Source organism: Nicotiana tabacum, chromosome 5, assembly GCF_000715075.1.
Source record: "Nicotiana tabacum cultivar K326 chromosome 5, ASM71507v2, whole genome shotgun sequence".
In the NCBI taxonomy this organism is placed as follows: Eukaryota; Viridiplantae; Streptophyta; class Magnoliopsida; order Solanales; family Solanaceae; genus Nicotiana; species Nicotiana tabacum.
Genome location: NC_134084.1, coordinates 120,278,233 through 120,301,728, shown reverse-complemented (window position 1 = coordinate 120,301,728; position 23,496 = coordinate 120,278,233). Strand labels below are relative to the sequence as shown.

Below are 23,496 nucleotides of genomic sequence, written 5' to 3'. Positions count from 1 at the left end.
CCATGCAAAAACATCTTTGAATTCGATGAGTGTTTTAATTAACTCTTCCTGGATCTTTGGTTCGAGGTGGACACTTATTTTAGTTTCTCGGATATTATTTGTATCTTTTAGATTGATGTCTTCGGTATCACTCATGTTAGGTTTGGTTTTTTCTTCAAAACGAATTAACTCTTTACTAATCTCTTCAAAAGCCTCATCCTCATCATATTCTGATTCATAATCACAATATACTTCTTGAATTATTATTTCGGAATCAAAATGATTTTTAAGACTGGGTTGAGGATTCCTTATGCATGCCATATCACTAGAGCCAGCGTAAAAAGAACTGTACAGAAAAAGAAGAAAAAGAAAAGAAAACTATCAGGAATGATAATGAAAAGGAAACTGTATTTCATTGGATGATGAAAGATAACAAGGTTTGCACACTTCAAACAAACTGTAAGATAAAAATTTGGATTACAACCCTGAAGTAACCCAAACAAACTGAAGGAAAATCAAAATAAACTACCAAGACTCCTTTCAAATGGGGAAAGGAGTGGCTTTCCAGTTATTAAGCTTTGTCTCTGGCCCAACGAATTGAACTTCTGCGTCGCTAGAACCTTCACCGCTTTCCACCATGTTCACATTGTAAAATAGCTTTTCGAATCTTTCAATTAATTCCTCCTCAGGATTAATCATGGATTTAGGAATTGTTGTTATCGGGTGATTTCTGGTACCGGACTTGACAAAAGACTTTGATAGATGTGGGACTGGCTTTGGAAGGACCCATGCCTTCTGTTTTGGCTTTCTGGCCTTTCTCACGTCTGTGACAGTGGGTATGAATCCCAATCCAAATGTTCCTCAGTTCTCGGGAAGAGATACTGGTTGTATAATGCCTTGCAAAGATGAGCCCAAACCTTTGCCGGGTACAAAACCATTTTTCAACATTTCACAGGCTACCATGACTGATGCAGCAGTTATCTTTGGATTCGGAATGTATTTCCCCTCCGGAATTTTCTCTACCAACATTGTGTCGGAAACCTGGTAAACCCATGGTCCCTGGTCATCTTCTATTCCCTCGACCGGTACAATGGCACTGCTGTGAGCATTTAAACTGTCTTCCCCATGCACAACTATTTCTTGTTTATCCCATTCAAACTTGACCACCTGGTGTAGTGTTGATGGGACTGCTTTAGCAGCATGGATCCACGGTCGACCCAACAGTAAATTATAAGAAACAGCTATATCCAACACCTGAAACTCCATTATGAATTCAACTGGTCCTATTGTCAGCTCCAGCACTATGTCGCCAAATGAATCTTTGCTTCCACCGTCAAATCGTCGTACGCAAATACTATTCTTGTGGATTCTCTCCTCTTTTATTTTCAACTTGCTCAGAGTGGAGAGAGGGCAGATGTTTGCGCTTGACCCGTTGTCAACCAACACCCGGGTCACTACGGAGTTTTCACATTTTAAGGTGAGGTAAAGAGCTCTGTTGTGCTCAGTACCTTCCACAGGCAATTCGTCATCAGAAAATGTGATTCTGTTTGCCTCAAAGATTTTGTTGGCTATTTTTTCCAAGTGATTCACGGAGATTTTATCAGGAACGTGTGCCTCATTCAAGATCTTCATTAAAGCTCGACGGTGCTCGTCTGAATGGATCAGCAATGACAATAATGAAATTTGAGCGGGCGTCTTTTTCAATTGTTCCACGATAGAATAGTCGTGGAGCTTCATCTTTCTCAAGAATTCTTCCGCTTCTTCTTCCGTCACAGCTTTCTTCATTGGTGTTGGATTATTTTTAGTTTTTCTTAACTCTTCGGGAGTAAAACATCTTCCCAAGTGAGTCAAGCCTTGCAACTCACAGACTTCTTCCTTGACTTCTTTTCCTTTGTACATTACCGTCACCCGTTCATAGTTCCATGGAATGGCCTTGTTGTTGATCACTGGTAACTAGGTTACTGGCTTGATAATAACCCGATCTACACAGGCTCCTTCCACGACTATGATGGGTTTGCTGGCGACCCCTGGTACAATCACTTTTGATCCTTCCTACTTCGTAGCAACTTTGCTCGAAGATCCCTTCTCAACTACCACAGATGGCTCATCACCATTTTTGTTCTGCTTAGGTACCGACTTCTCCTCTACTAATTGTTCATCTGGCTTGGCTTCATGAGACCAAATCATCATGACGGTTTGTGATGGCTTCTTTGTTTCCCCATCAGCCCGTACTATTTCTATCATATTGGCCTCCTGATGGGCTGGCATTGGATTTCTGTTGATATTGGGAGCTTCGGGGGTTTGAACTTCAATTTTATTAGTATCAATCAGCTCTTGTATTGCATTTTTTAAATGCCAGCACTTTTCTGTATCATGGCCTGGTGTACCAGAACAATACTCACAGCTAACGGTGTAGTCCAGATTCTTTGGAGGAGGATTGGGCAGCTTGGATTGTATCGGCCTTAGCATATCTAGCTGTCTTAGCCTGTGGAACATACTAGTGTAGGATTCTCCCAGTGGAGTGAAGGTTTTTTTTTCTGCACCCTTTCACCCCTGAGTGCTTGATTAGGCCTGAAACCTGGTCCGGGATAGGTTCGCGGATAAGGGTAGGTACTTGGTATGACAGGATTACGCCAATGAGCGTGGGCAGGTGGCTGATTGTATGCTTGCGCATGGTTGACGGAAAAATGAGGTTCCGACGGGTGATAGTAGTGTTGGGGTGAATTATAGTGATAAGTTGGTTGGTGGGATCGATGTTGATTGTAGTAATGAGGTGAACCTATGGATTCCGACCAAGTTCCTGAATCAACTATTGCCGCTTCCTCTCTTTTCTTCTTTCCAATTCCTCCTACTCCGCCTTGAATAGCTTGAGTAGTTGCCTTAATAGCCGAATAACTCATGATTTTATTCGTCTTGAGGCCTTCTTCCACCATACCTCCCATCTTCACCACTTCGTTGAATGATTTTCCTATCGCTGAAACCAAATGGGCATAGTAAGTTGGCTCCAAGGCTTGTAGGAAGTAATCTACCATCTCACTTTCCTTCATTGGAGGATCCACCCTTGCTGCCTGTTCCCTCCACCGGAAACCATACTCTCTAAAGCTTTCATTGTGTTTTTTCTCAAATTTTGTCAAGGATAGTCGATCTGGGATGATTTCCAGATTGTATTGGAAGTGACAAGCAAATGCCTGTGCCAGGTCATCCCAGGTGTACCATCTCCCATGGTCCTGGCGGGTATACCACTCCAAAGCTGATCCGCTCAAACTTTGATTGAAGTAAGCCATTAATAATTCGTCTCTCCCCACAGCTCCTCGCATCTTGCTGCAGAAACCCCTCAAGTGGGCTACTGGATCGTCGTGCCCGTTGTATAGGTCAAATTTGGGCATCTTGAAACCAACTAGTAATTGCACATTTGGGAACAAACATAAGTCCTTGTAGGCCACACTGACCTGCCCTCCTAACCCTCGCATGTCTCGGAACGATTGTTCTAAGCTTTTGACCTTCCTGAACATCTCTTCTTGTTCAGTATTTTTGACTGGCTTATCAATTTTTGTTGGGAGGTTAAAACGGGGAGTAAATGAATGGATTTCGGAAGCTTTGAAAGTGGGCTCCGGGGGGTAGTATTGGTTGTCCTAGGCCTGGAATATAGGCTCACTAGGAGATTTGTGGAATGTAGCTGGGGGAGGTGCCACGAAGACAGGAGTTACTGGTGGAGGAGGGTATAGAACTGGTTTAGGAGGTGGAGACTACGGTGTATGAGAGGTGGTGCCTCGGTAGTGCTGGTAGCGTGGATAGTTAAGTGGCAGGACTATCCTGAGTTTGGGCTAGTGATGGGGTGGAGGCAGGTTTAGCTGGGGATGGGGGTGATTGCCCTGTGGACCAGGCTCGATACATCTCGGCCATTTGTTGCTTAAGTTTAAGCATATCTTCTTTCATTTTACCGACGTCCATCTCCTCTATCTCAATACCTGTGTCGACATCCGGGATAGACATGCTTTAGGGTATCGGTCCTTTTGATCTGGTGTGATAATGATAATATGCCAGTATACTCTTAGAAAAACTAATTGCTTGAATTCTGGAAATGAACAAACTTGTTAGTTTTGAGAGTTTAACACATATATAATTACATGTTGAGATGCAATGTTCCTAGACAAATAACCTTTTTCTATCATGCATTTGATCGGCTGCTTGTGTCATCCCAGCTTTTCTTGATCTTTCTTTTTATTGTCACTCACTCTTTATTTTATTCCTTCTTTTGATTGTGGTCGAATCTTATAGATATTGCCTACGTATCATGTCTCCGCATGAATCAGACCGTGCGTAGTTCCGGCGTAAAGCAATTGTCAACACTTTTATTTATTCTTGAAATAATACAAAGATGGACATTACATTTGGAAAACATTATAAGAAAATGGTTTAAAAACTCGACACAAACCCAAATCAAACAAAAGACATAACTCTTAACAGCTATGAACATGCTCCACTCCCCACATTTGTTTTCAATCATTGGATCATCTGCTCACGGTGGGGCTTGACCCGGCTGACCTCCTAGCGTACGATACATTCTTTCTAACTCCATTGCCAGATGCCGGGAAAAAATAGGTGCATGCTCTATAAACCTTTCATAATCCATCCCTTGGCAGTTCACATAACTTTGAGAGGTGTAAACCGCCAAATCATGGATTTGTGCCCTGAAATCTTGGAGACGTTGGTCTTGGTTTTGCAGTTGCTGTTGGTGAGTGGTGGCTATATCTCTTATACGGTCTTCGCGATCTAAAGCTGACTCTAATTGAGCTCGAAGTCTGGCCTGATCGAGTCTTGCCTGTGCTCTTTCTCTGTCGATGTCTGCGTGCTGATGTTCTCTATTGTACCTTCTTTCTTCTTCCAATTGTGCATGGAGTTGAGCTTCTGAATGTATCCAACGGTCTTTCTCTTTCTTGAATTGTGCCCTGTCTTCTTCGGATTGCATTACTTGGCGTTCCTTATTAGATTTGGCCTCCTCGTTTAATTGTATGATTCTTTCTTTAGCTTTGCCCAACGCCTTTTCGGTTTTTGCCAAAATGGAATCATAATCTTGCCTTTTTTCCAAAAGATTGGCGATGATTTTTTTATCTTTCCAACTTCTCATTGGTGTTTCAGAAGCTTTCTTCATTTTTTGAAATTGAGCGTGAAGATTTTTATTTTCACAAGACAGACTCTTCTTTTCACCTTCTGCTTCTTGTACTTGTAAGTCTTTCTCCAAATTGAGGTTCCTCAGACTTTCCTTTAAGGCATGAATAGTTGCTTTGTATCCCTTTTCCTTTTCTCCCCAAATCAATCGTTCTTGGATTTTATCGTTAAAGGTTTGAACATGGGGTCTTTTTATAGGCCTTCTCAGATCGGTTTCTGGTGCATCATCCACGCGGGATCGTTTCTCAAACCACCTTGCATATCCTGGATTTATCTCGCCCTTTGTAGTGTCTGGAACTTGAGTATCATCTTTCAAGTATCGACATCCATTCCACATCTGCTGAATTAAAGCCTCGGGAAGAGTGGCTTCGGGGTGTAACTCGATTACTTGCATACTCAAATCCTCATCATCAGGCACCACTTGGTATCTCCCTAGTTGTCTTAGAACTCTCTGTGGCGCATATGGCTGGACGCTTCTCAATCCCAATAACAGCAAATAACTATTCAAGGTTGACATGTGTATCACTTCCCTTACCGGGAGCCATCCCAAAGTCCACTCAATTTGTCTTGCCGTTAAAGATCTTATATGAGATACCCAGGCTTCCACCCCTTCTGGAGACTTATAATCTTTTATTCTTTCTTTATAACTCTCGATGAAATTATCATTGCTTGGACCATACTGCATGAACTTGGGGTGATGTTGGAGATGTTCAATCATCCACATTTGCAACAAAATTTTGCACCCTTCGAAGACCTTTGCCCCTGATTTACATAAAATCAACGCCCGATAAATGTCTGAGAGAATGATCAGGGCAAGGGTGTGATTTTCCTTGGTAGTGAGGACCTGTACGACTTTCGCTGTGCGAATATCAATTGTTCGTTCTTTGTTTGGGAAGACCATGATTCCCAGAAAAGCCACCATAAAAGCGAAGCGACGGTGAATCTGCCAGGTGTCTTTGTTCTGTTTGTTAGTAAGGCCCTTTTCATGAATTTCAAATCCGTCCGGCTTTCCGAACCTTGAATATAGGAAGTTGAAAGAACAACACCTGTTGACAACATTGCTTTTTCTGATTTGATTACTGATGTTCAGAAGACCAAAGAATCGATGCACTGAGGGAGCCTTTGGGAATATCAGATTTTGATTTCTTAAATCTCCGTCAAAACCAGCATATCCAGCTATCTCTTCTAATGTAAGAGTAAGCACGAAATCAGAGAAACGAAAGACATTGTGAACAGGGTCCCAAAAAGTTACTAACGTCGCAATCAAATCATCACGTGGTTTAACTTTCATAATATCTGTGAGAGTTCCCAAATTCTTAACGACCCATTTCTGACCATCTTCTCCTAACTCATGCCACCATATCTGAAGCCGAAATAGAAACTCATCTACATTTGCGAATGATGGGTTTTGGGTGGTGCTCATTTTGTATCTGCGATTAATTTTAACAAAATCAAGACTCCTTTTGAAAACAGACACTCATAAAAAGAAAATCATTTTTTTATTTAACAATTCTTCTTCTTTTTTTTTCAAAATGTACAACTATTTTGGGAATTTTCTAAAACAACCCATTTTATTTCTCGGCTCTCACAATGATTTTTTTTTATTAAGCTGGTCAACATGCAAATCCGAGGCAAATGAATGCACAAGTAGCAAGTAGGATGCATCAGGATGGTCTTTTCATTTCGTGTTCACCTGTCCTAGACAGACCCAACCCCTATGTTGAGTCTCCAAGGTCAAATGTACATGATGCAAATAGACGTTCCTACTAGGGATCCGGTACGAGGCTGAGTTATTCTAAGTGAAAAACCTGAGGCAGATTGTTCTAGACATGGCTTACCCAAACGGACAGCTTGAGCCGAAATGGGGGCAACGTACCGGGAGCACAAAAGTCTTCCCGGCCTAGTTACTTGTCCCAACTTCGTCTTATTTGGTATGACTTCTAACAGAAAGGTGGGCCACGCGCACGTGTGCACCATAAATTCAGAAGACTCAGAAAGAAGAAGGGTTTCGTAGCAGTTTTATATATACAATTCAGATAATATTAAAACGGTAAAAAGCAACATTTAGCACATTAAGCATAAACATGTAAAAATCAGATAATAAATAAAGTCAACTATAACAGTTATTTTAAGCTCGAATTCTTGAACCCTGAACCAGTGGTTCTGGGTTCATTAGGTTCCCCAGCAGAGTCGCCAGAGCTGTCACACCTCTTTCTTTACACAACATTCCGGAGGATGGCGTAGTGTAAAGGGAGTTTTTCCAATTAAAGGACAATCGAAACGGGATTCTTTATCAATTTCAGAGTCGCCACTTGGGAATTTTATGGCATCCCAAGTCACCGGTTTTAATCCCGAATCGAGGAAAATATGACTTTGTTTGTCATTCTGCGAACCAGAAATCCGAGTAAGGAATTCTGTTAATCCGGGAGAAGGTGTTAGGCATTCCCGAATTCCGTGGTTCTAGCACGGTCGCTTAACCATTTTTATACTTGGCCTAATTATCTTGATTTACTAAATACATTATTTCTTGTTGCATGATTTTGCTACCGCTTTTGGTTAGATTGTTTACAATTATAGACCTTCCTTGAAACGAATCACGCGTACGTATATTCGCATTATATTTTTTTTTTTATAAATGTAAAGAATCGTGTCACGCATACGTGTACACAATGAGATTGATAGTATTATTTATATTTTTATTATAAAAAAAATTATGGCCGAAATTGCGCGTGCTTAAAATAAAATTACGAACATTCGTCACTCTTGTATGATTAAATAGTGAACTGCACATCTCGAGTTATATGAAATAAATTAATTTAGAAAAAACCACTTTTATTAAGAAAGTTTGCTCGAAGTTGCGCGAACGCATACTCCGAATTGTCTTTAGAAATGTAATCATGTCACGCGAACGTGTCCCCAATCACACTAAATATTTTTAATGGTAATATAAATTTTCTACAAATGTTTATTATGTCCATCTATTATTAAATATGAAAGCCACGGGAAATCGCCGAATGGAATGTCTCGAGATTTCTAAAAAAAATTCAAAATTTATTAGGTGTTGACCACAGGTTATATTTTAAACGTGTGAATTATATACCTCAAAACTATTCAAATTAAAAGAATTAATGAGATGAAAAATAAATAAATAACGTGCAACTAAAACTACCATTTTTATCGTGAATACAGTATTCGTATTTTTGTTTATGTATTTTTCAGTACTTGATAATTATATGCACAAGTTATTTATTATTTTCCTAAGCTTAAGACTAAGTGTATATGCTTGAAAACTTACCAAAAAGCGAATTACGTGTAAAAACTAGGAAAAATTTAATTGATAAGCACACTAATAGTTTTCGAAGAATTTTCATTATTTTATTCGGAGCGAACTCTACTTTGTATATCTTTGACTTAAAATGTTGCAATTCGTATTTATAAATCCAACCTTCTTCTACACAACTTGTTTTTAGTCCAAAGGTCTAATTATTTGGTTAATTTGCTTACGATGATTGAGTTTGAGATAGATAAAATCAAACCAATTTTTATCTCGGCTTATGCAAGCTATTTACAAATACTAAATCTATACTTTGTACAAATCATTGACATTATACTATTTTTTAAGAAATGAGTTAATCGCATTCCTAAAATAAATGGGCCATTTGTTGTTAAGAAAGAGAACTAATCTACAAATTGATTTAATAAAATGACATTACATATATCGCAAATACACATCTGAACCTTTCGGAATATTCCAATATCTTAACTACACGAAAACTTAACTAATGAATTTAAATGGATAAAAGACATATTTGAAATTCCAGATTTCATTTCTCTGCAATATTGAAGCTTTGCAATAACATGAGTCTAAATATATACCTGAAAATGAGGGTAAAAGAGGTAATATTCAGCAGTAGCAGCAACAAAACCCAACAGCAGAAAAATAGGAACATCGGCGAAATTAACAGCAGCACACACATAGCGATACAACAGATTGAACAGCCCACAAAAATCCGTAAAAATCAGACAAAACAATAACAGGAATCTCAGGAATTTCCAGATTCAAACCAAACAATATCACCAAACAAATCCGGACAGATGCGAGGAAACAGTATTTCTGATTTTTAAACTCAGGAAATGTAACTTGAAACTCTTAATCTCGAAAATCAGCCTTAACACTCTAACTTCTAATGTAAAGTTCTATTTATTTATTTTTTTGTTACTTTTCTGTTCTAGAAATCAGTCTGCTTTCTTTCTCTTTTTCTCTCTCTGTTTTTCTTTTTCCTTTTCACTAAAATCCAGTCCCTTCTTTTCTCTTTTTCTCTTTTTTTTCTCTTCAGTATATCTCCTTCCCTTTTTTTCTGTGTCTTCTCCCTTCTTTAAATCAGTCCCAATACCCTCTCTTATACAACTTATTTTCCCATCCCCAACCTACTGCTCGGACCCCTTTTCCCCTTTTAAAAATCAGAAATTTCCCACTTCCCTCATTTTTACTTTTAGTTCCACTAAGAAAACTTTTCCCTTATTTTCAGCACTCCCAATTCCCTTTGTCCCCCATTATTGCATTAATTAATACCCTATTTAACAAAGCACTAAACTAAAGTATTATCCCTACTGTCTCATTCCCAAATTGCCCCTGAAATACCCTTAAACTGCAACTTTAACCAACAGTAGTAAGTTTTGGACTGAATTTTAACTAAAAATGCAACCTTCTAACCCAATAATATCTAATTAACACTTGTAAAACTGAATTCAAACCAAAACATCACATTAACACCACACAGAACTCAACAGAATCATTGAAGCTGAAATTGAAACTTGAATCAATATGCACATGAATGAAGGTAATGTGAATGCAGGTTCATTGTCAGCTTAATGACAATGTCCTGAAACTAAAACTGAAATATGCACATGAATACAAATATCAGGTATGCAAGTTCATTCCTGAAATCAAATGGCCCTGGATCAAATATACACAACAACATTTGACGAACTTGCTGACTTAACAAACAAGAGTGAATTAATTGACGAGAACTAATTTAATTGACTACTTAAAACAAACGATAACAGTCAATACAAAAATAAACGAACAGGTTGTTTCAATCAACAAATAATAGGAACAAGAATTTAAAACAACTAATCGACGAACTTAATCGAGTCGATTACACACATTGTAAACAACTACAACAAACAGAAACAATAAACAGAAGAAAATTATATACAAACTACTACAACAGGCAATAATACATACATAGCATACAAAAGAAAATAGTGAAAATACCTCTGAATCCTCAAACCCAGAATATGTCTTAATCTTGAATTGATTTGAACCTTGTTGAGGTCGAACGGACCTGAATCGAAGTATTCTAATTTGAGAATACTTTGATTAAGGTCCATTAGACCCCAAACCTTCTTTTAATCGGACAAATTCCCTAATTCGGAATTTTAGGGTTCCACTTTCCCCAAATTTAGGGTTCGATCATTTCTGGTCAGATTCGAACCAAACCAAGTTTGGTTTGGTTACGAGTGAGGTTAGGAGAGTGACTGGTGTGAGTTTGGGGTACATCGGGGTAGGTTTAGGTTATGCTCGAATCTTCGATTGAAGATTCGAGACGATGTAGGGTGATTCGAGGTGAACAACTAACAGATCTGTAACGAGGGTGGTTAGGGGGTGCTGTGGTGTTAATTAGGGACTGGTTGGTTTGGATTTGAGTTTGGCTCGAATCTTCAAATGAAGATTCGAGAAACTCCAGGAAGATTTGAGCTCAGTGGTTAGCAGATTTGGATAGAAGATGGTCAGGTGGTCTTAGGGTGTTGGTTTGGTGACCGGCAGCGTAGTTGCCGCCGGGTTTCAGGCGAGGGGGAGCTAGGGCGGCTAGGGTTTGGGGGCATCGTCTTAGGGACGATGATGAACAGGAGAAGGAGGGGGGGTGTTTGGTTAGGGGTGCTGGGTTAGGAATTCAGCTTATATAGGGTAAGGGTGGTCTGATCTGGGCCGTTAGATCAGGCAAAATAGATGGCCAGGATCTATCCACTTAAAGGAACGGTGCCGTTTTGGTTTAGTGGGGATTGGGTCGGTCTCAGATGGGGATGGGTCGGGTCAGGAGGGAAAGCCTGAGAGCCATTGGATTAATAACGATGAACGGTCCTAATCAAATAAAGTCATACGGTGTCGTTTGGTTTAACAAGAGAATTGATCTGGACCATTAAATTATCTTGATCGACGGTCCACATGTAGGTTTCCAATATGACGTCATTTGGATTGGCTGCAGGTGGACTGGATTTGGCCGGGTATAGAGAAAGTTTTGGGCCTAATTTTTTTTATTTAGAGTTTCTTGGCCCAGATCTGATTTGCCTATTTTTTAAATTTTTCTCATTTCTTCTTTTAATCAACACTTTAACAAAAATTCTAAAAATAAAAAATGAAACATAAAACCAAAATCAAACTACAAAATATTAACTCTTATCAACAATTAACACATAAGTAAAAATAAAATCCCACGATGGCACACTTTAAATGAATATTTTCTTCTTTTAAAACCAACTATGGTTTATTTAATTCCTAAATATATTTTATTTTATCTTTTTGTATAAACCCATGATTAATTAATTATGAAAATGCAACATTAATTCCTAAATGCACATGTACCTATATATTACTATTTTTCTGTATTTTTTCTTTAATTAGAATGAAATAAACATGTACAGATAAAATGCCACGAAAAATTCAAAATCGTATACAAAGAAAAATTATTTATGAATTCTTTTGGAGTAATTCTTGTGAGGCAAAAATCACGTGCTCACAGCAGGTTACGAGTTAAAACATTCTCTCATCCTAGCAAACTCTCGGTGAGCTCCGATTCTGACCATGGAGTTTGTTGCTTGATTTCAGCTCTTAATTTCTGTTTTCATTTATTTTTATTTGAGGATTAGCCGGTAAATCATGTCCAGAGCAATCCGCCCAGACTCTATGGAGGCTTCATAGATATTACAAAGTCTGATATATTTTATTTGGTTTTGTTAGATACCGATTGTTAAGGTTTTGATTATGCATAACGCTTTAAAACTAAATTTTTCGGACTTAAAGAAAGATGTTTTGTCTTGGTTGATGTTGACCCACCTAGTAGAATAAAAAGAACAGGTAAGAAAGTTCACTCGGTCAAGTTAAGGCGCCGGGTGCCGATTACGACTTGGACAGAAATCGAGTCGTAACATAAGATACATCCTACTTTTGCTCAAAGTTTAAAAACTAACGGTTTCATATTAAAAGCAAGATTTTGTACCGCGATAAAAGAAAGTAAAGTAAAGCAGTAAACAAGCCTCTACGAAAGAAGCAACAAAATAGAGCAATTATTTTAGTCGCATTAATAAACAGTTATTGGTTCAACAACCCTTCCATATGGAAAAGCGTCGAATTACAACCATTTGTCACACATCTTTATATACCTATCAATTTAACTCAATTTATTTGTAGTCTACGCAATTTTTGATTACCATTCATTTGGACAAAATTAAAGAGGAACCCTTTTGACGACCCTAACCTTCAAACCATTCGTCATTCGAATCACAACAGTAGCAGTAGGCGAAATGGCTTGTCCTTCCACTAGTTGGATATGGTAATTGTATACGATGGTGGCCGCCACCATTTTCATCTGAATGAACCCCATATCCTTCCCTATACAAGTCCTTGGACCAGCATTAAACGCTGGAAATTGGTAAGATGGCACATGTTTGATGCCTCCTCGCTCCGAAATCCATCTCTCTGGCTTGAATTCTAAGCAATCTTTCCCCCATAGGGTCTGCATTCTCCCCATCGTATAAAACGATATCAATATTTTCATGTCTGGAGTAACACGGTGACCGCTCGGGAGAACGTCAAGTTCTAGTGGAGCTTTATGCTCAATTGAAACTGGTGGGAATAGCCGAAGAGCTTCGCACAATGCACCATGTAAATAAACCAGTTTTCTTGACTCTTCTATGTCGAAAAACTTGAGGTTTTCACCTTTCTTTAAATGAAATTGCTGTTCAATCTCTTCTTTAATCTTTGTCTCTACCAAGGGATTTTTAGTTAAAAGCCAGAAAAACCAAGTGAGAGCTGTGCTTGTGGTGTCTCTCCCTGCAAACATCAAATTCAAGAAAGTATCTCTAAGAAATTGTTGTACATTACCAGAAGTATCTCCAATCGTCCACTGATTGTATGCTTTGATGTAGTCAGAGAATAAGTCAAAATCCTCGTCTTTGTTGGTTTTATTCAGTAGCTTTTCTTGCTTTTGCGAAATGGCAGGATAGATGAATTGATCAAAAGCCACCCACGCTTGACTGAGATTTTTTTCTTTACCAATATTAAGCTTTTTTTGCAATTGCCAATAGCTCTCTGGTACGACATGTCTATACAAAAGTGCATCAACCATGTCGTTGAAGCCCTTTTCACATGGCAAATGAGGTAAATCGATGAATAAACTTTTTGGATCACAGTCAAGTAACAATTTACTAATATTATCAAAAGTAAATCTCTGAAAAATATCTTGCAAATCAAACGTCGTGCCTCGTTCAGCAAAAGCATCAAGAACTGGTACCAAACCTTTTTCGACAGTGTTCCACACGTTCTTCTTTAATAAAATTTGGAACTTGGCATGGCTCATTAAGGACATGGTGATTTTCCTATGAATCTCCCATAATTCAGAATCAACATTAAAGATTCCATTTCCTAATATTTCAAATATTTTACGAAACTCGGGGCCCTTTGGATAGTTTGAGAAGTTTCTACTAAGGATATGATGGATATTTGCAGGATCACTAGTGAATAACATGTTCATGTTGCCAAGCGCAGGACCATAGAACTCAAAATTGTTCCCAGTTTCTAAAAGAATATCAGTGAAAAAATCGTGGATTCGATGAGCATTTTGAATTAATCCAGGCAACATTCCAACGAGAGGCCAATTTGTTGGCTCTGAGGTTTTCGACCTTCTATTTATGAACAACCATGTAAAATAAGTGAATCCAAGGATTATCAGTACGGGAATAATAGAGTATACCTCCATTGTGGTCGGACTTAATTTTTCAAGCTAGCTTTGGTTAGTGTTTTTGTAGTGTCTGCACAAAAATAAAACAAGTATCAGCAAAATACTCATATTTTTTTCCCAAGAAAGTAATGGAGAGAGAGATGCAGAAAAAAATTCTAGTTAGAGAGAATTTCTTTAGGTTAAGAACTAACTTCTAGAAATAAAATTGAAATTGCAATTATAACGTATGTTGCAGCACTAAAGTGCAACCAATACTATCTAATTCACCTAATATAGCATAAGTTATCACTTAGGGGTAGTGGTACGATAATGGGATATCCTAGGATATCCAATGAGGTGGGATATCCATGGGATTAGCTATCCCACTTTTTATATGAGATAGTTAGTCTTACTATTTTAGTATAAAAGTTATCACGGTATTAACTAATATCCCAAACCAAACATGGAATAAAGTTCATCCCAAACTTTATCTCTCCCTTAAGAACTTTTTTTCTTTCTTTCTTTAGATCTCAAAAAATGAATAAACCAATAAAATGTAAATCCGCCATTTATATCAACAGCTTATTTCTAACAAACTCCAAAACATCCTATTCATAAGACTAATATACTTTCTTTTGTCTCAATTTGTAACGGTGTTTGACTGGATATAAAGTTTAAAAAGAAAAAAACTTCTAAAAGTTATGGTATAAACAAAGCAAGTAAGGCATTGGCTTGAGGCTCCCAAATTCTAGGGGCCCAAAATTTCTTAAAATTAGCTTTGTGGTTTAAAGATATTAAAATAATATTGAATTTTTTAGAAAATAAAAAGATAAAAAGAATTGTAAACTTTGTAATTCATGCTGACCCAAAAAAAAAAATCAAAGAAAAGGAGAGCATAGTGAACGCTTACTGTAACGAAATGCGTATAAAATTTTGATTTATTGGCAATACAAGTTTCATTTTAATCTTGTCTTCCTAATTCATATTTATACCTGTGCTATTTCTTTTCTTTTTCGTAAGCATTTATAAATTGTGTCAAACAAAAAAGTGCATTTAATAATTCGAATTGCATATTCCTTTCGATTTATGTTAGGTTGTACTTTAAAAATTATTGTCTACAAAATATGAGCCATATTATTAGAAACTCAAATATATAATTACAATCTCAACAAGCACTCTCAATAAAGTATTAGCAAGAGTGGTACTTACAATCTTCTATGAAATTCCATGAACACATATATTATTCATGCACCAGTTTTTTTTAGTGTAATTCAACATATTATATTAGGTTATTTACAATTTATTCTAGATATTCTCCAATGAGTACTACTTAATGGAATGGACTACAATTATCATTTAAATTAATCAGAAGGTGTAAATACTTTTGATACTGTCAATGCTCAAAACTTAAACTATTACATTATATATGTACGTTCATTTCTTTTTCTTATTTGTGATGATAGCCAAATCAAAATGTTCAAGTTGAGTTCCGGACCTCAACACTGATAATCCATCAATTTATTTTTTGTGCTCTTCTTCCTAGTTTTTTTTTTTTTGTGTGTGTGTGTATATGTTAAATGACTAATTTGTTGTTTAGAAAGCAATATTTTGGTTAGTGTACAAATTTTATAAAATAAATTTAAGGGTCTCTCAATATGATTTCGCCTTAAGCCACGAGATCAGTTGAGCCGCCCCTGTAAACAAGTCATAAATATTAATGGCTATATATCATCTCAGTAATGATAAAATTAGAAATTTAAAGGTAAATTATTTTTAAATAAGAAGTTAGTGTAACGACCCGATTTGTCGTTTTAAGAATTTATGCCTCGTTCAGCGACTTAAGATCTCGAGCAACTTCATAATATGTATTATGACCCGCATGTGAGGTCGAGTTTGGTTTTCGGAAGATTCGAGTTAAATTTAAAGAATAGTTCTCATTTTGAAGCTTAAATGGAAAGAGTTGATCGGGGAGTAAACTTTTTGATATTGGGGTTGAAATCCGATTCTAGAAATTGGAACATCTTCGTTATGTCATTTATGACTTGTATGCAAAATTTGAAGTCATTCCGGATTGATTTGATAGGTTTCGACGCAAACTATAGAATTTGGAAATTCATAAACTCATAATTCGATTCGAGGTGCGATTCGTAGTTTGGATGTTGTTTGATGTGATTTGAGGCCTCAAGCAGGTCCATGTTATGTTACGGGGTTTATTGGTATATATGAACAAGGTCCGGAGTGTCTTGGATGAGTTTCGGATGGGGTTCGGATCGTTTGGCGCATTGTTGAAGATGCTGGAATTTCGCTATGCAGAAGCCGTTTTTGGACAGCGCAGAGCTGACTTTGAGAGTTTATATCTCGCAATCTATAAAGAATTTAGAGATGATCCCAAAATGAAAGTTGTAGCTCTTATTGTCTAGTATTCAGAAATTCAAACCGTTTGTCATATGGAGTTGTATACTAAAAGTTATAGTTAATACACTATAGGCTATCTAGAAAGAATTTTGAAATCGCCACAAATTTTTGTTTCACGGGGACGACTTTGAACGCTTATATCTCGAAATGTATAAGGATACTGAAAATTCTCAAAACATAAAATTTGTAGCCCATTTATTCTAGTTTTCATAAAATTAAACGATTCATCATTTGCACATTTGTACAGAATGTTATGATCAATTTACCAAAAGCTGGTAATGCTGTTTTCTGGGATAGAGGCTAAATCGCATGTGACAAATGCGATTTATAAGTCTCAAATGACAAATGCAACTTACCTGGACAGATTCTTAAGAACGGGAGTTAGCCATTTTTACTCATTTTTTGCGCTTTGAGTCTCGGATTTGGGCAATTCCAAAGGGGTTTTTCATGACTTCGACTTGGGTAAGTGTTCTATATCCGAAAGTGATTATATTTCATAAATCCATGTCCATATTCATCAATTATTTTGGATTTAGGGGTAAGAAATTGGGATTTTTGTAAAATCTTCCAAAAAGGAAAATTTAAGATTTGAAAGCCAATCCGATGTCGGAATTTGATAAAATTGGTATGGTTGAACTCGTATCCGAATGGGTGTTCGGATTTCGTAAAATTTATGTTGGTTTCCGAGAGGCAGATCCCGCGTTGACTTTTGGTTGACTTTTTGAATGTGAAATTTTAAGTCGATGTTATATTATCCGGAATTATTTCCGATGAATTTTAATGAAGTTATACAATTAATTTGGATACATTTGAGCCGTCCGAAGGTTAATTCAAGCAAGAAGGCGATTGTGAAATATCGGCATAACTTCAAAAAGGTAAGTATCTTGCATAACCTTGTGTGGGAGAATTTCCCCTTAGGCGTTGAGTCTTATGTGGAAATTGTGTGATTTGAAACTATGTATGTGAGGTGACGAGTACGTACTTGGTTTATATGTACAAATTATATTGGTTAAAATTCGTGGACACCCTTATGTATTAAATTGAAAAATTTATGGGACTTACTAAATCTCTTATATGCCATGCCTCATTCCTTATTTGCCGATGTTGTTTTGATATGATAATTTGAAAGTGATTGCTACTCGACTTTTACGTGAACTCAGTGTTTGTTTGATTTCTTTTTTTTTATGGAAAATACTTTCATTCTTGATTTTTTATCTATAGATAATTTAAATGGGAAATTATATTAATAAGGTGAATAAATATATTTATTTCATGAAGTTGTGATATTTGAGCACTTGTAGTTCAATTTGTGAATGATGTGATAATTGAGCACTTGAGGTGGAAATCGTGATATATGTTGTAATATTTGAATATTTATAGTATAATTTGTGAATGATGTGATAATTGAGCACTTGAGGTGGAAATCGTGATATGTTGTAATACTTGAACATTTGTAGTATAACTTGTGAAGAATGTGATAATTGAGTACTTGAGGTGTAACTTGTGAAATGTTGTGATATTTGAACACTTGTAGCGCCCATGTACTGGATTCTTTCCTTGAGATTGTTGTGTTTTTACTTTGGGACTACGGATCGATATTCCGGGAGATTCTCCTGCATATTTATATTTGGGACTACGGGAATGCACCCGGGAGATTCCCCTGTACTGGATATTTACTTTGGGACTACGTAGTCATTATGCCAGGAGATCCTCAACACATATATTGAGGATACCAAGAGATCCTCGGGATACCAAGAGATCCCTAGCACATATAATTGAGGATACCAAGAGATCCTCGAAATACCAAGAGATCCCTAGCACATATATTGAGGATACTAAGAGATCCTCGGGATACCAAGAGATCCTCAACACATATATTGAGGATACCAAGAGATCCTCGGGATACCAAGAGATCCCCAGCACATATATTGATGATACCAAGAGATCCTCGGGATACCAAGAGATCCTTAGCATATATATTGAGGATACCAAGAGATCCCTAACACATATATTAAGGATACTGAGAGATCCCCGGGATACCAAGAGATCCTCAGCACATATATTGAGGATACTGAGAAATCCCCGAGCATTTATATTTGGGACTACGGGACGGGATCCCGGGAGATCCCCTGTCGATGTTTCTGAGTGCAGAGTGTCTAAACAAAAGAAAAGTACATAAGGGTGTGATGAGGGCATAAGATGCCAAGTGTTAGGATTCAAGTATTGAGACCCGTATTGTATGATTATGAGATGAAGTGTCACAGGGTGACTTATATTCGAAGGCTATCTATTTGAAAAGATTATACTCAAAGGTACTTATTTTCAATTAACTATTTTGAAATGTCACCAGGTGACTTATATTCGAAAAATATTTATTTGAAAGAATTATATTCGGAAGATATTTGTTGAAAGAATTTTATTGGAAAGGATTATATTCTAATGATTATTAATTGAAAAACTTATGGGTGAAAGATTTACATTTGAAGGACTTGGTTAATTGGTTGTACTTGTATTCATTAGTTGTTGAGCAATATTTATAGTGTTCTTGTTGCCTTGCTGGTTGTATCACTGGTTGATTTTTGTTGCTATCACTACTAGTTGTTTTCCAGTACTATTGTATATTGCTATATTGCACAGGTTATTTAACTAATAAGTGTCTTGACTGTACCTCGTCACTACTCCACTGAAGTTAGTCTTGATACTTACTGGGCACCGACTGTGGTGTGTTCATACTACACTTATGTACATTTTTATATAGAGCCAAGTATTGGAGATATCGGACTCGGACAGAGTTAGTGTGTTGATCGCAAGGATTCAAGGTAGAGCTGCTTGGTCGTCGCAGTTCCTTGGGGTCTTTCTATTTTATTGTACTGTTAACACTTATTCAAATAGTATTGTATATTCGATCCTTGAAATCATTGCATGTATTCAGTTAGAGTTCGTGACTCAGTATTACCAGTCTTGGGAAGTTGTTATAACTATTCTCGCTGTTGGTTTCGACACTTGTTTCTATTTTAAAAAAAAAAATAGCTTGAATCGTTATTAAAATCGACTTACTTAGTCTTAGGGATTAAGTGTAATCACGACGCCTGTGATGGAATTTTGGGTCGTGACAGATAGGATACTCTTTTTGAGATAGATTAAAAAGGAAAAATATGACATAGACGGAGGAGTATCATTTAACTTTCCTAATAAAACATAAGCGAAAGAGAAGAACTAAAGAAAACATATTTTTACACCTTGTTATCTCAAAATAAATATATAAATCAAATCCAAAGATTGCGGGTTCGTCGTTATTCTTTTTTGCTAGTTTTACACAAATGCAAGATATAAAAATTAAATTCTAAATAAAGCACCATTTGCAAGCAAATATGAAGCAGTAGAAACTGAGTGTACATCTCACACAAATGTTTAGACAAATACCTTGAACAAATATGAAGCAGTGGCTCCTGCAGTTGTAAGCCCTTAGAATGCAGATCTTGGATAAATGGAGTTTTTATAGGTGGTTAAAAATTAAATTTTTGGAGGGAAGGCTAGGTTGTGTAGGGCGGCCGGCCGCAGCAGTGGCACAGACTATGTTGGGGGATGGATATTGGTGCGGCGGTGAAAGTCAACTTTCTTCCCTTATTCTCTTTTTTGTTTCCCTATTTTCTACGTACTTATGGAAGCTCCTATAGGACTTTGTCGCATCCCTCCACCTATAGTTTAGAAATGAAAGCCAGCTCAATTGGCTAGCCTCCTTTATGCGACACAAATTCTCATTAACTCAATCCCCAATAGGGGCGGATGTAGTGTTATGCGGACCGATACAATTGAACTTATAACTTTCGATGATGAATAAAAATCTATATGTAAAAATTATTAAAATTGCAAAAAAAAGAAATATAGATATGAATCCATAACTTTAAAATTATAATGGATTCAATGTTAAAAACCTTAAAAGTTAAACTCATAGGGTTTAAATCCTGGATTCGTCTCTGACCCCAAATAAATCGGTTAACTTTATCTTTAATTAATAGTAAGAGGTTTCAGTTTTGAACCTTGGGAATATATGGAGCATCTCCTTCTTTAATAGGCTATGCGCGATGCAAAACAATAAAAAGAGGACACATTTGAGAATTGAGATAACAAAAAAATAACTATTAGAGTTATTATATATGGACGGATAAGTAAACTGAGTGCAGAATAGATAAATGTTAAACGTGAAATTGTTTTGATTCTTATAACAAATTCTCAGTTTCGGGAGATTAATTGCGTGAGGTTCTGGTTATTGCAACGCTAGGTTTAATGGAACAAGGATTTATCATTACCACATTTATTTGGTTACCGTAAAAATAATTAAATCCATTGAAAATAATAGATAATTTCTATATATATCTATATATATATATATATATATATATATATATATATATATATATATATATATATATATATATATATATATATATATGACGTGTGACATGTGCCTACTTTTTTTAGAAAATTAAAACATGCAACATGTGACGTGAAAGAGTAGCTAGTGATTGAATGCAGTAACATATAAATTGCAAAAATCTAAAACTCCAAAACCATATCTGGTTAAGTGATCTTAGTTATTTGGTCATAAGTATATAGTATACTATTTATAAAAGGTAAAAAGAAATACATGTTGAGTTTTGTTATTATTTATTAATAACAAAAGAGGTGTGAATGGAAAATGGTGGAAAAAGAAATGGAGGGAAGTAAAATTTTGAATGAGTTCATTTTACTAATACACTTTGTCCCTCATTGGTAGAAGGAAAGAAAATTTTTGTGTATATATAGAGAAGCTCATCTTTTAGCTCTTAAATAGTTAAGAAGAAGGCAAGCCTTGCGTCGTTGTCTTCGCTTGGCTCGGCTTCGCCTTTGGCTTTAATCAAAGATTGATTAATTAATCTTTTTGGACAAAATTCTTTTCAAATATTTAATTAAATTAATTAACGAAAATTCAATCCGGAATAACCCATGACCCGCGGCCCGGTCCGGTTCGGCCCGTTTTCTTTTCCGGATTATTTTAAATCCGTTTTACATTTCCCGCAATATTTCCAATAGCTATGGTTGTTCTGAAACAGTGTCAAACTTGTTCCAACAGCTATGGCTGTTCTGAAAGGTTGCAAACCTTTTTAGAAACTGTATCAAATTGGCTATAAATATACCTTCAAATCCCAAAATATTTACTTACGAAATTTTCTGATAATTTTCTTCTTCTTCTACACAAAAATTCCAGTGTGTTTTGCAGTCTTCGAGTGGTTCGCTATTCATCGGCGTTTTTTGGTACTAACACTCCGGTGAGTTAAATCGTTCTATCATGGGAGGATATATTCCAGAACCTCGAGTACTTGAGGGGAATAATTTCTTTAAGGACATACTGTATATTCAGTTGGCTCGATTTGTTCCTATACCGTTTTTAGAATTTATTTTGAAGAAGTTCAAATACTATTTTCGGAATTTAATTTCTACTAACTCTCTGTTTTTATTTTCAGAAAGATTATTATTTTATTTATTTACAGCAATATCGATTAATAACAATACACGCATATAACACTAGAGAAATTTCATCTAAATCTTTTAAGTTTCAAAAGAGTTGCAGTCGCTTTAATTTCAATTGCCCCGTGATTATTTTACTTCAACTTATTTATTACCGGTACATATGTTGTATTCATGAAAAGCCAATCCATTAGCTGTATTTCAAAAGTGAACGTAACATAAGCTCCCATACATTTGGCAGGGAGGGTCTTTTGAAGATAAATCAACAAGAGCCTACCAAAAATCTTCTCAAATTCTTCACAGCTTTGGATCTGTAATAAATCAAAAGATAGGAAGAAGATGGCAGCTATAAATGAAAGGTACCAAGGTGAAGTTGCAAGGAGATGGAGGAAAAGAGAATTCAAAGGCGTAAATAAATGAGGATGGAAAAAGGACAGAAAGTTAGGTCGAAAAAGTATGGAGTCATCAATAATGGGACTTTAATTTGGCCAACCAAAATTGCTTTTTTTTTGGGTGGGGGACAGGGGGGAGGAGGGAGGGAGGAGTGGAGGGAGGAGGGAGGGGGCGGGGTGCAGTTGTGTTATATATCAAAACAGGGCGTGTTCTAAAGTTGTGAATAGTAAGGCAGGCTTGCGCCTCATGCCCCCAAATTTAGGGTCTCATTTTGTAATAAATAATAGGTTTATAGGTATTTTAAAAAATAATATTTAATACTTTTAATGGATTATAAAAAAAGCTCTTTAGATATATAAATAAAGTAATAATTTGACTTACTTAACAATGAGTAGATGGATAATTTTTCATGCGTTTCAATTTTTACTTTTTACTCCTTCATTAGATAACGTGTTAAAATTTTACTCTCCCTTCTTAATTTGTCAAAATCAATCTTTCTTTTCCTCAATCTCTTCATATTTTAGAAACTCCTATATATTTTCTTTCTTTCTCTTCAATATTCTTACCCACATTCTTTCTCCGGGAATTTATTACTTACCTTCTTTCTCCAAGATTTGATTAGTTCAACAATACTTTTAAGCTTCTAACAATTTTATACTTTTATTGCTCTATAAAATCTTATCTAAGATCAACAATATCTCAAGAAAGATTAAATGAGTTAACTATATTATCAGTTGAAAAAGAATTATTAGAGAAAATCGATTATATAAAAAAGATTATTAACAACTTTGTATTTCAAAAAGTTAGAAGAATAGACTTCAAATAAAAATATATTTTATAACTTTCTTTTAAAAAATCTAGCCCTCATATTAAACTTTGGCTTTAGATCTCGCGTGTGCTTGAGCCGCCCCTGGATCAAAATCAAGTTATTATGGAATTATAACTAGAATTATAATTATAATGGTATAAAATTTTATCCGTATTTTAGCTAATACCCTTAACCTAACATATGATAAATTTAATTTTAAATTTT

General features: G+C 36.2%; 1 protein-coding gene across 1 annotated transcript; it reads right to left on the bottom strand.

Moving 5' to 3' along the window:
• Positions 1 to 12,487: 12,487 nt before the first annotated feature.
• Positions 12,488 to 20,323, bottom strand: LOC107829550 (alkane hydroxylase MAH1-like). The gene is made up of 2 exons (XM_016656995.2): positions 19,986 to 20,323; positions 12,488 to 14,238 (listed from the first exon to the last, which is right to left on the bottom strand). Exon 2 carries the CDS (start codon positions 14,184 to 14,186, stop codon positions 12,657 to 12,659), a length of 1,530 nt encoding a protein of 509 aa, XP_016512481.1. The 5' UTR covers positions 14,187 to 14,238; positions 19,986 to 20,323; the 3' UTR covers positions 12,488 to 12,656.
• Between the last annotated feature and the right edge of the window lie 3,173 nt (positions 20,324 to 23,496).

Bases quoted from the DNA above. Each gene is read 5' to 3' on its own strand.
- LOC107829550 (XM_016656995.2), bottom strand. From the start codon at position 14,186: ATGGAGGTATACTCTATTATTCCCGTACTGATAATCCTTGGATTCACT.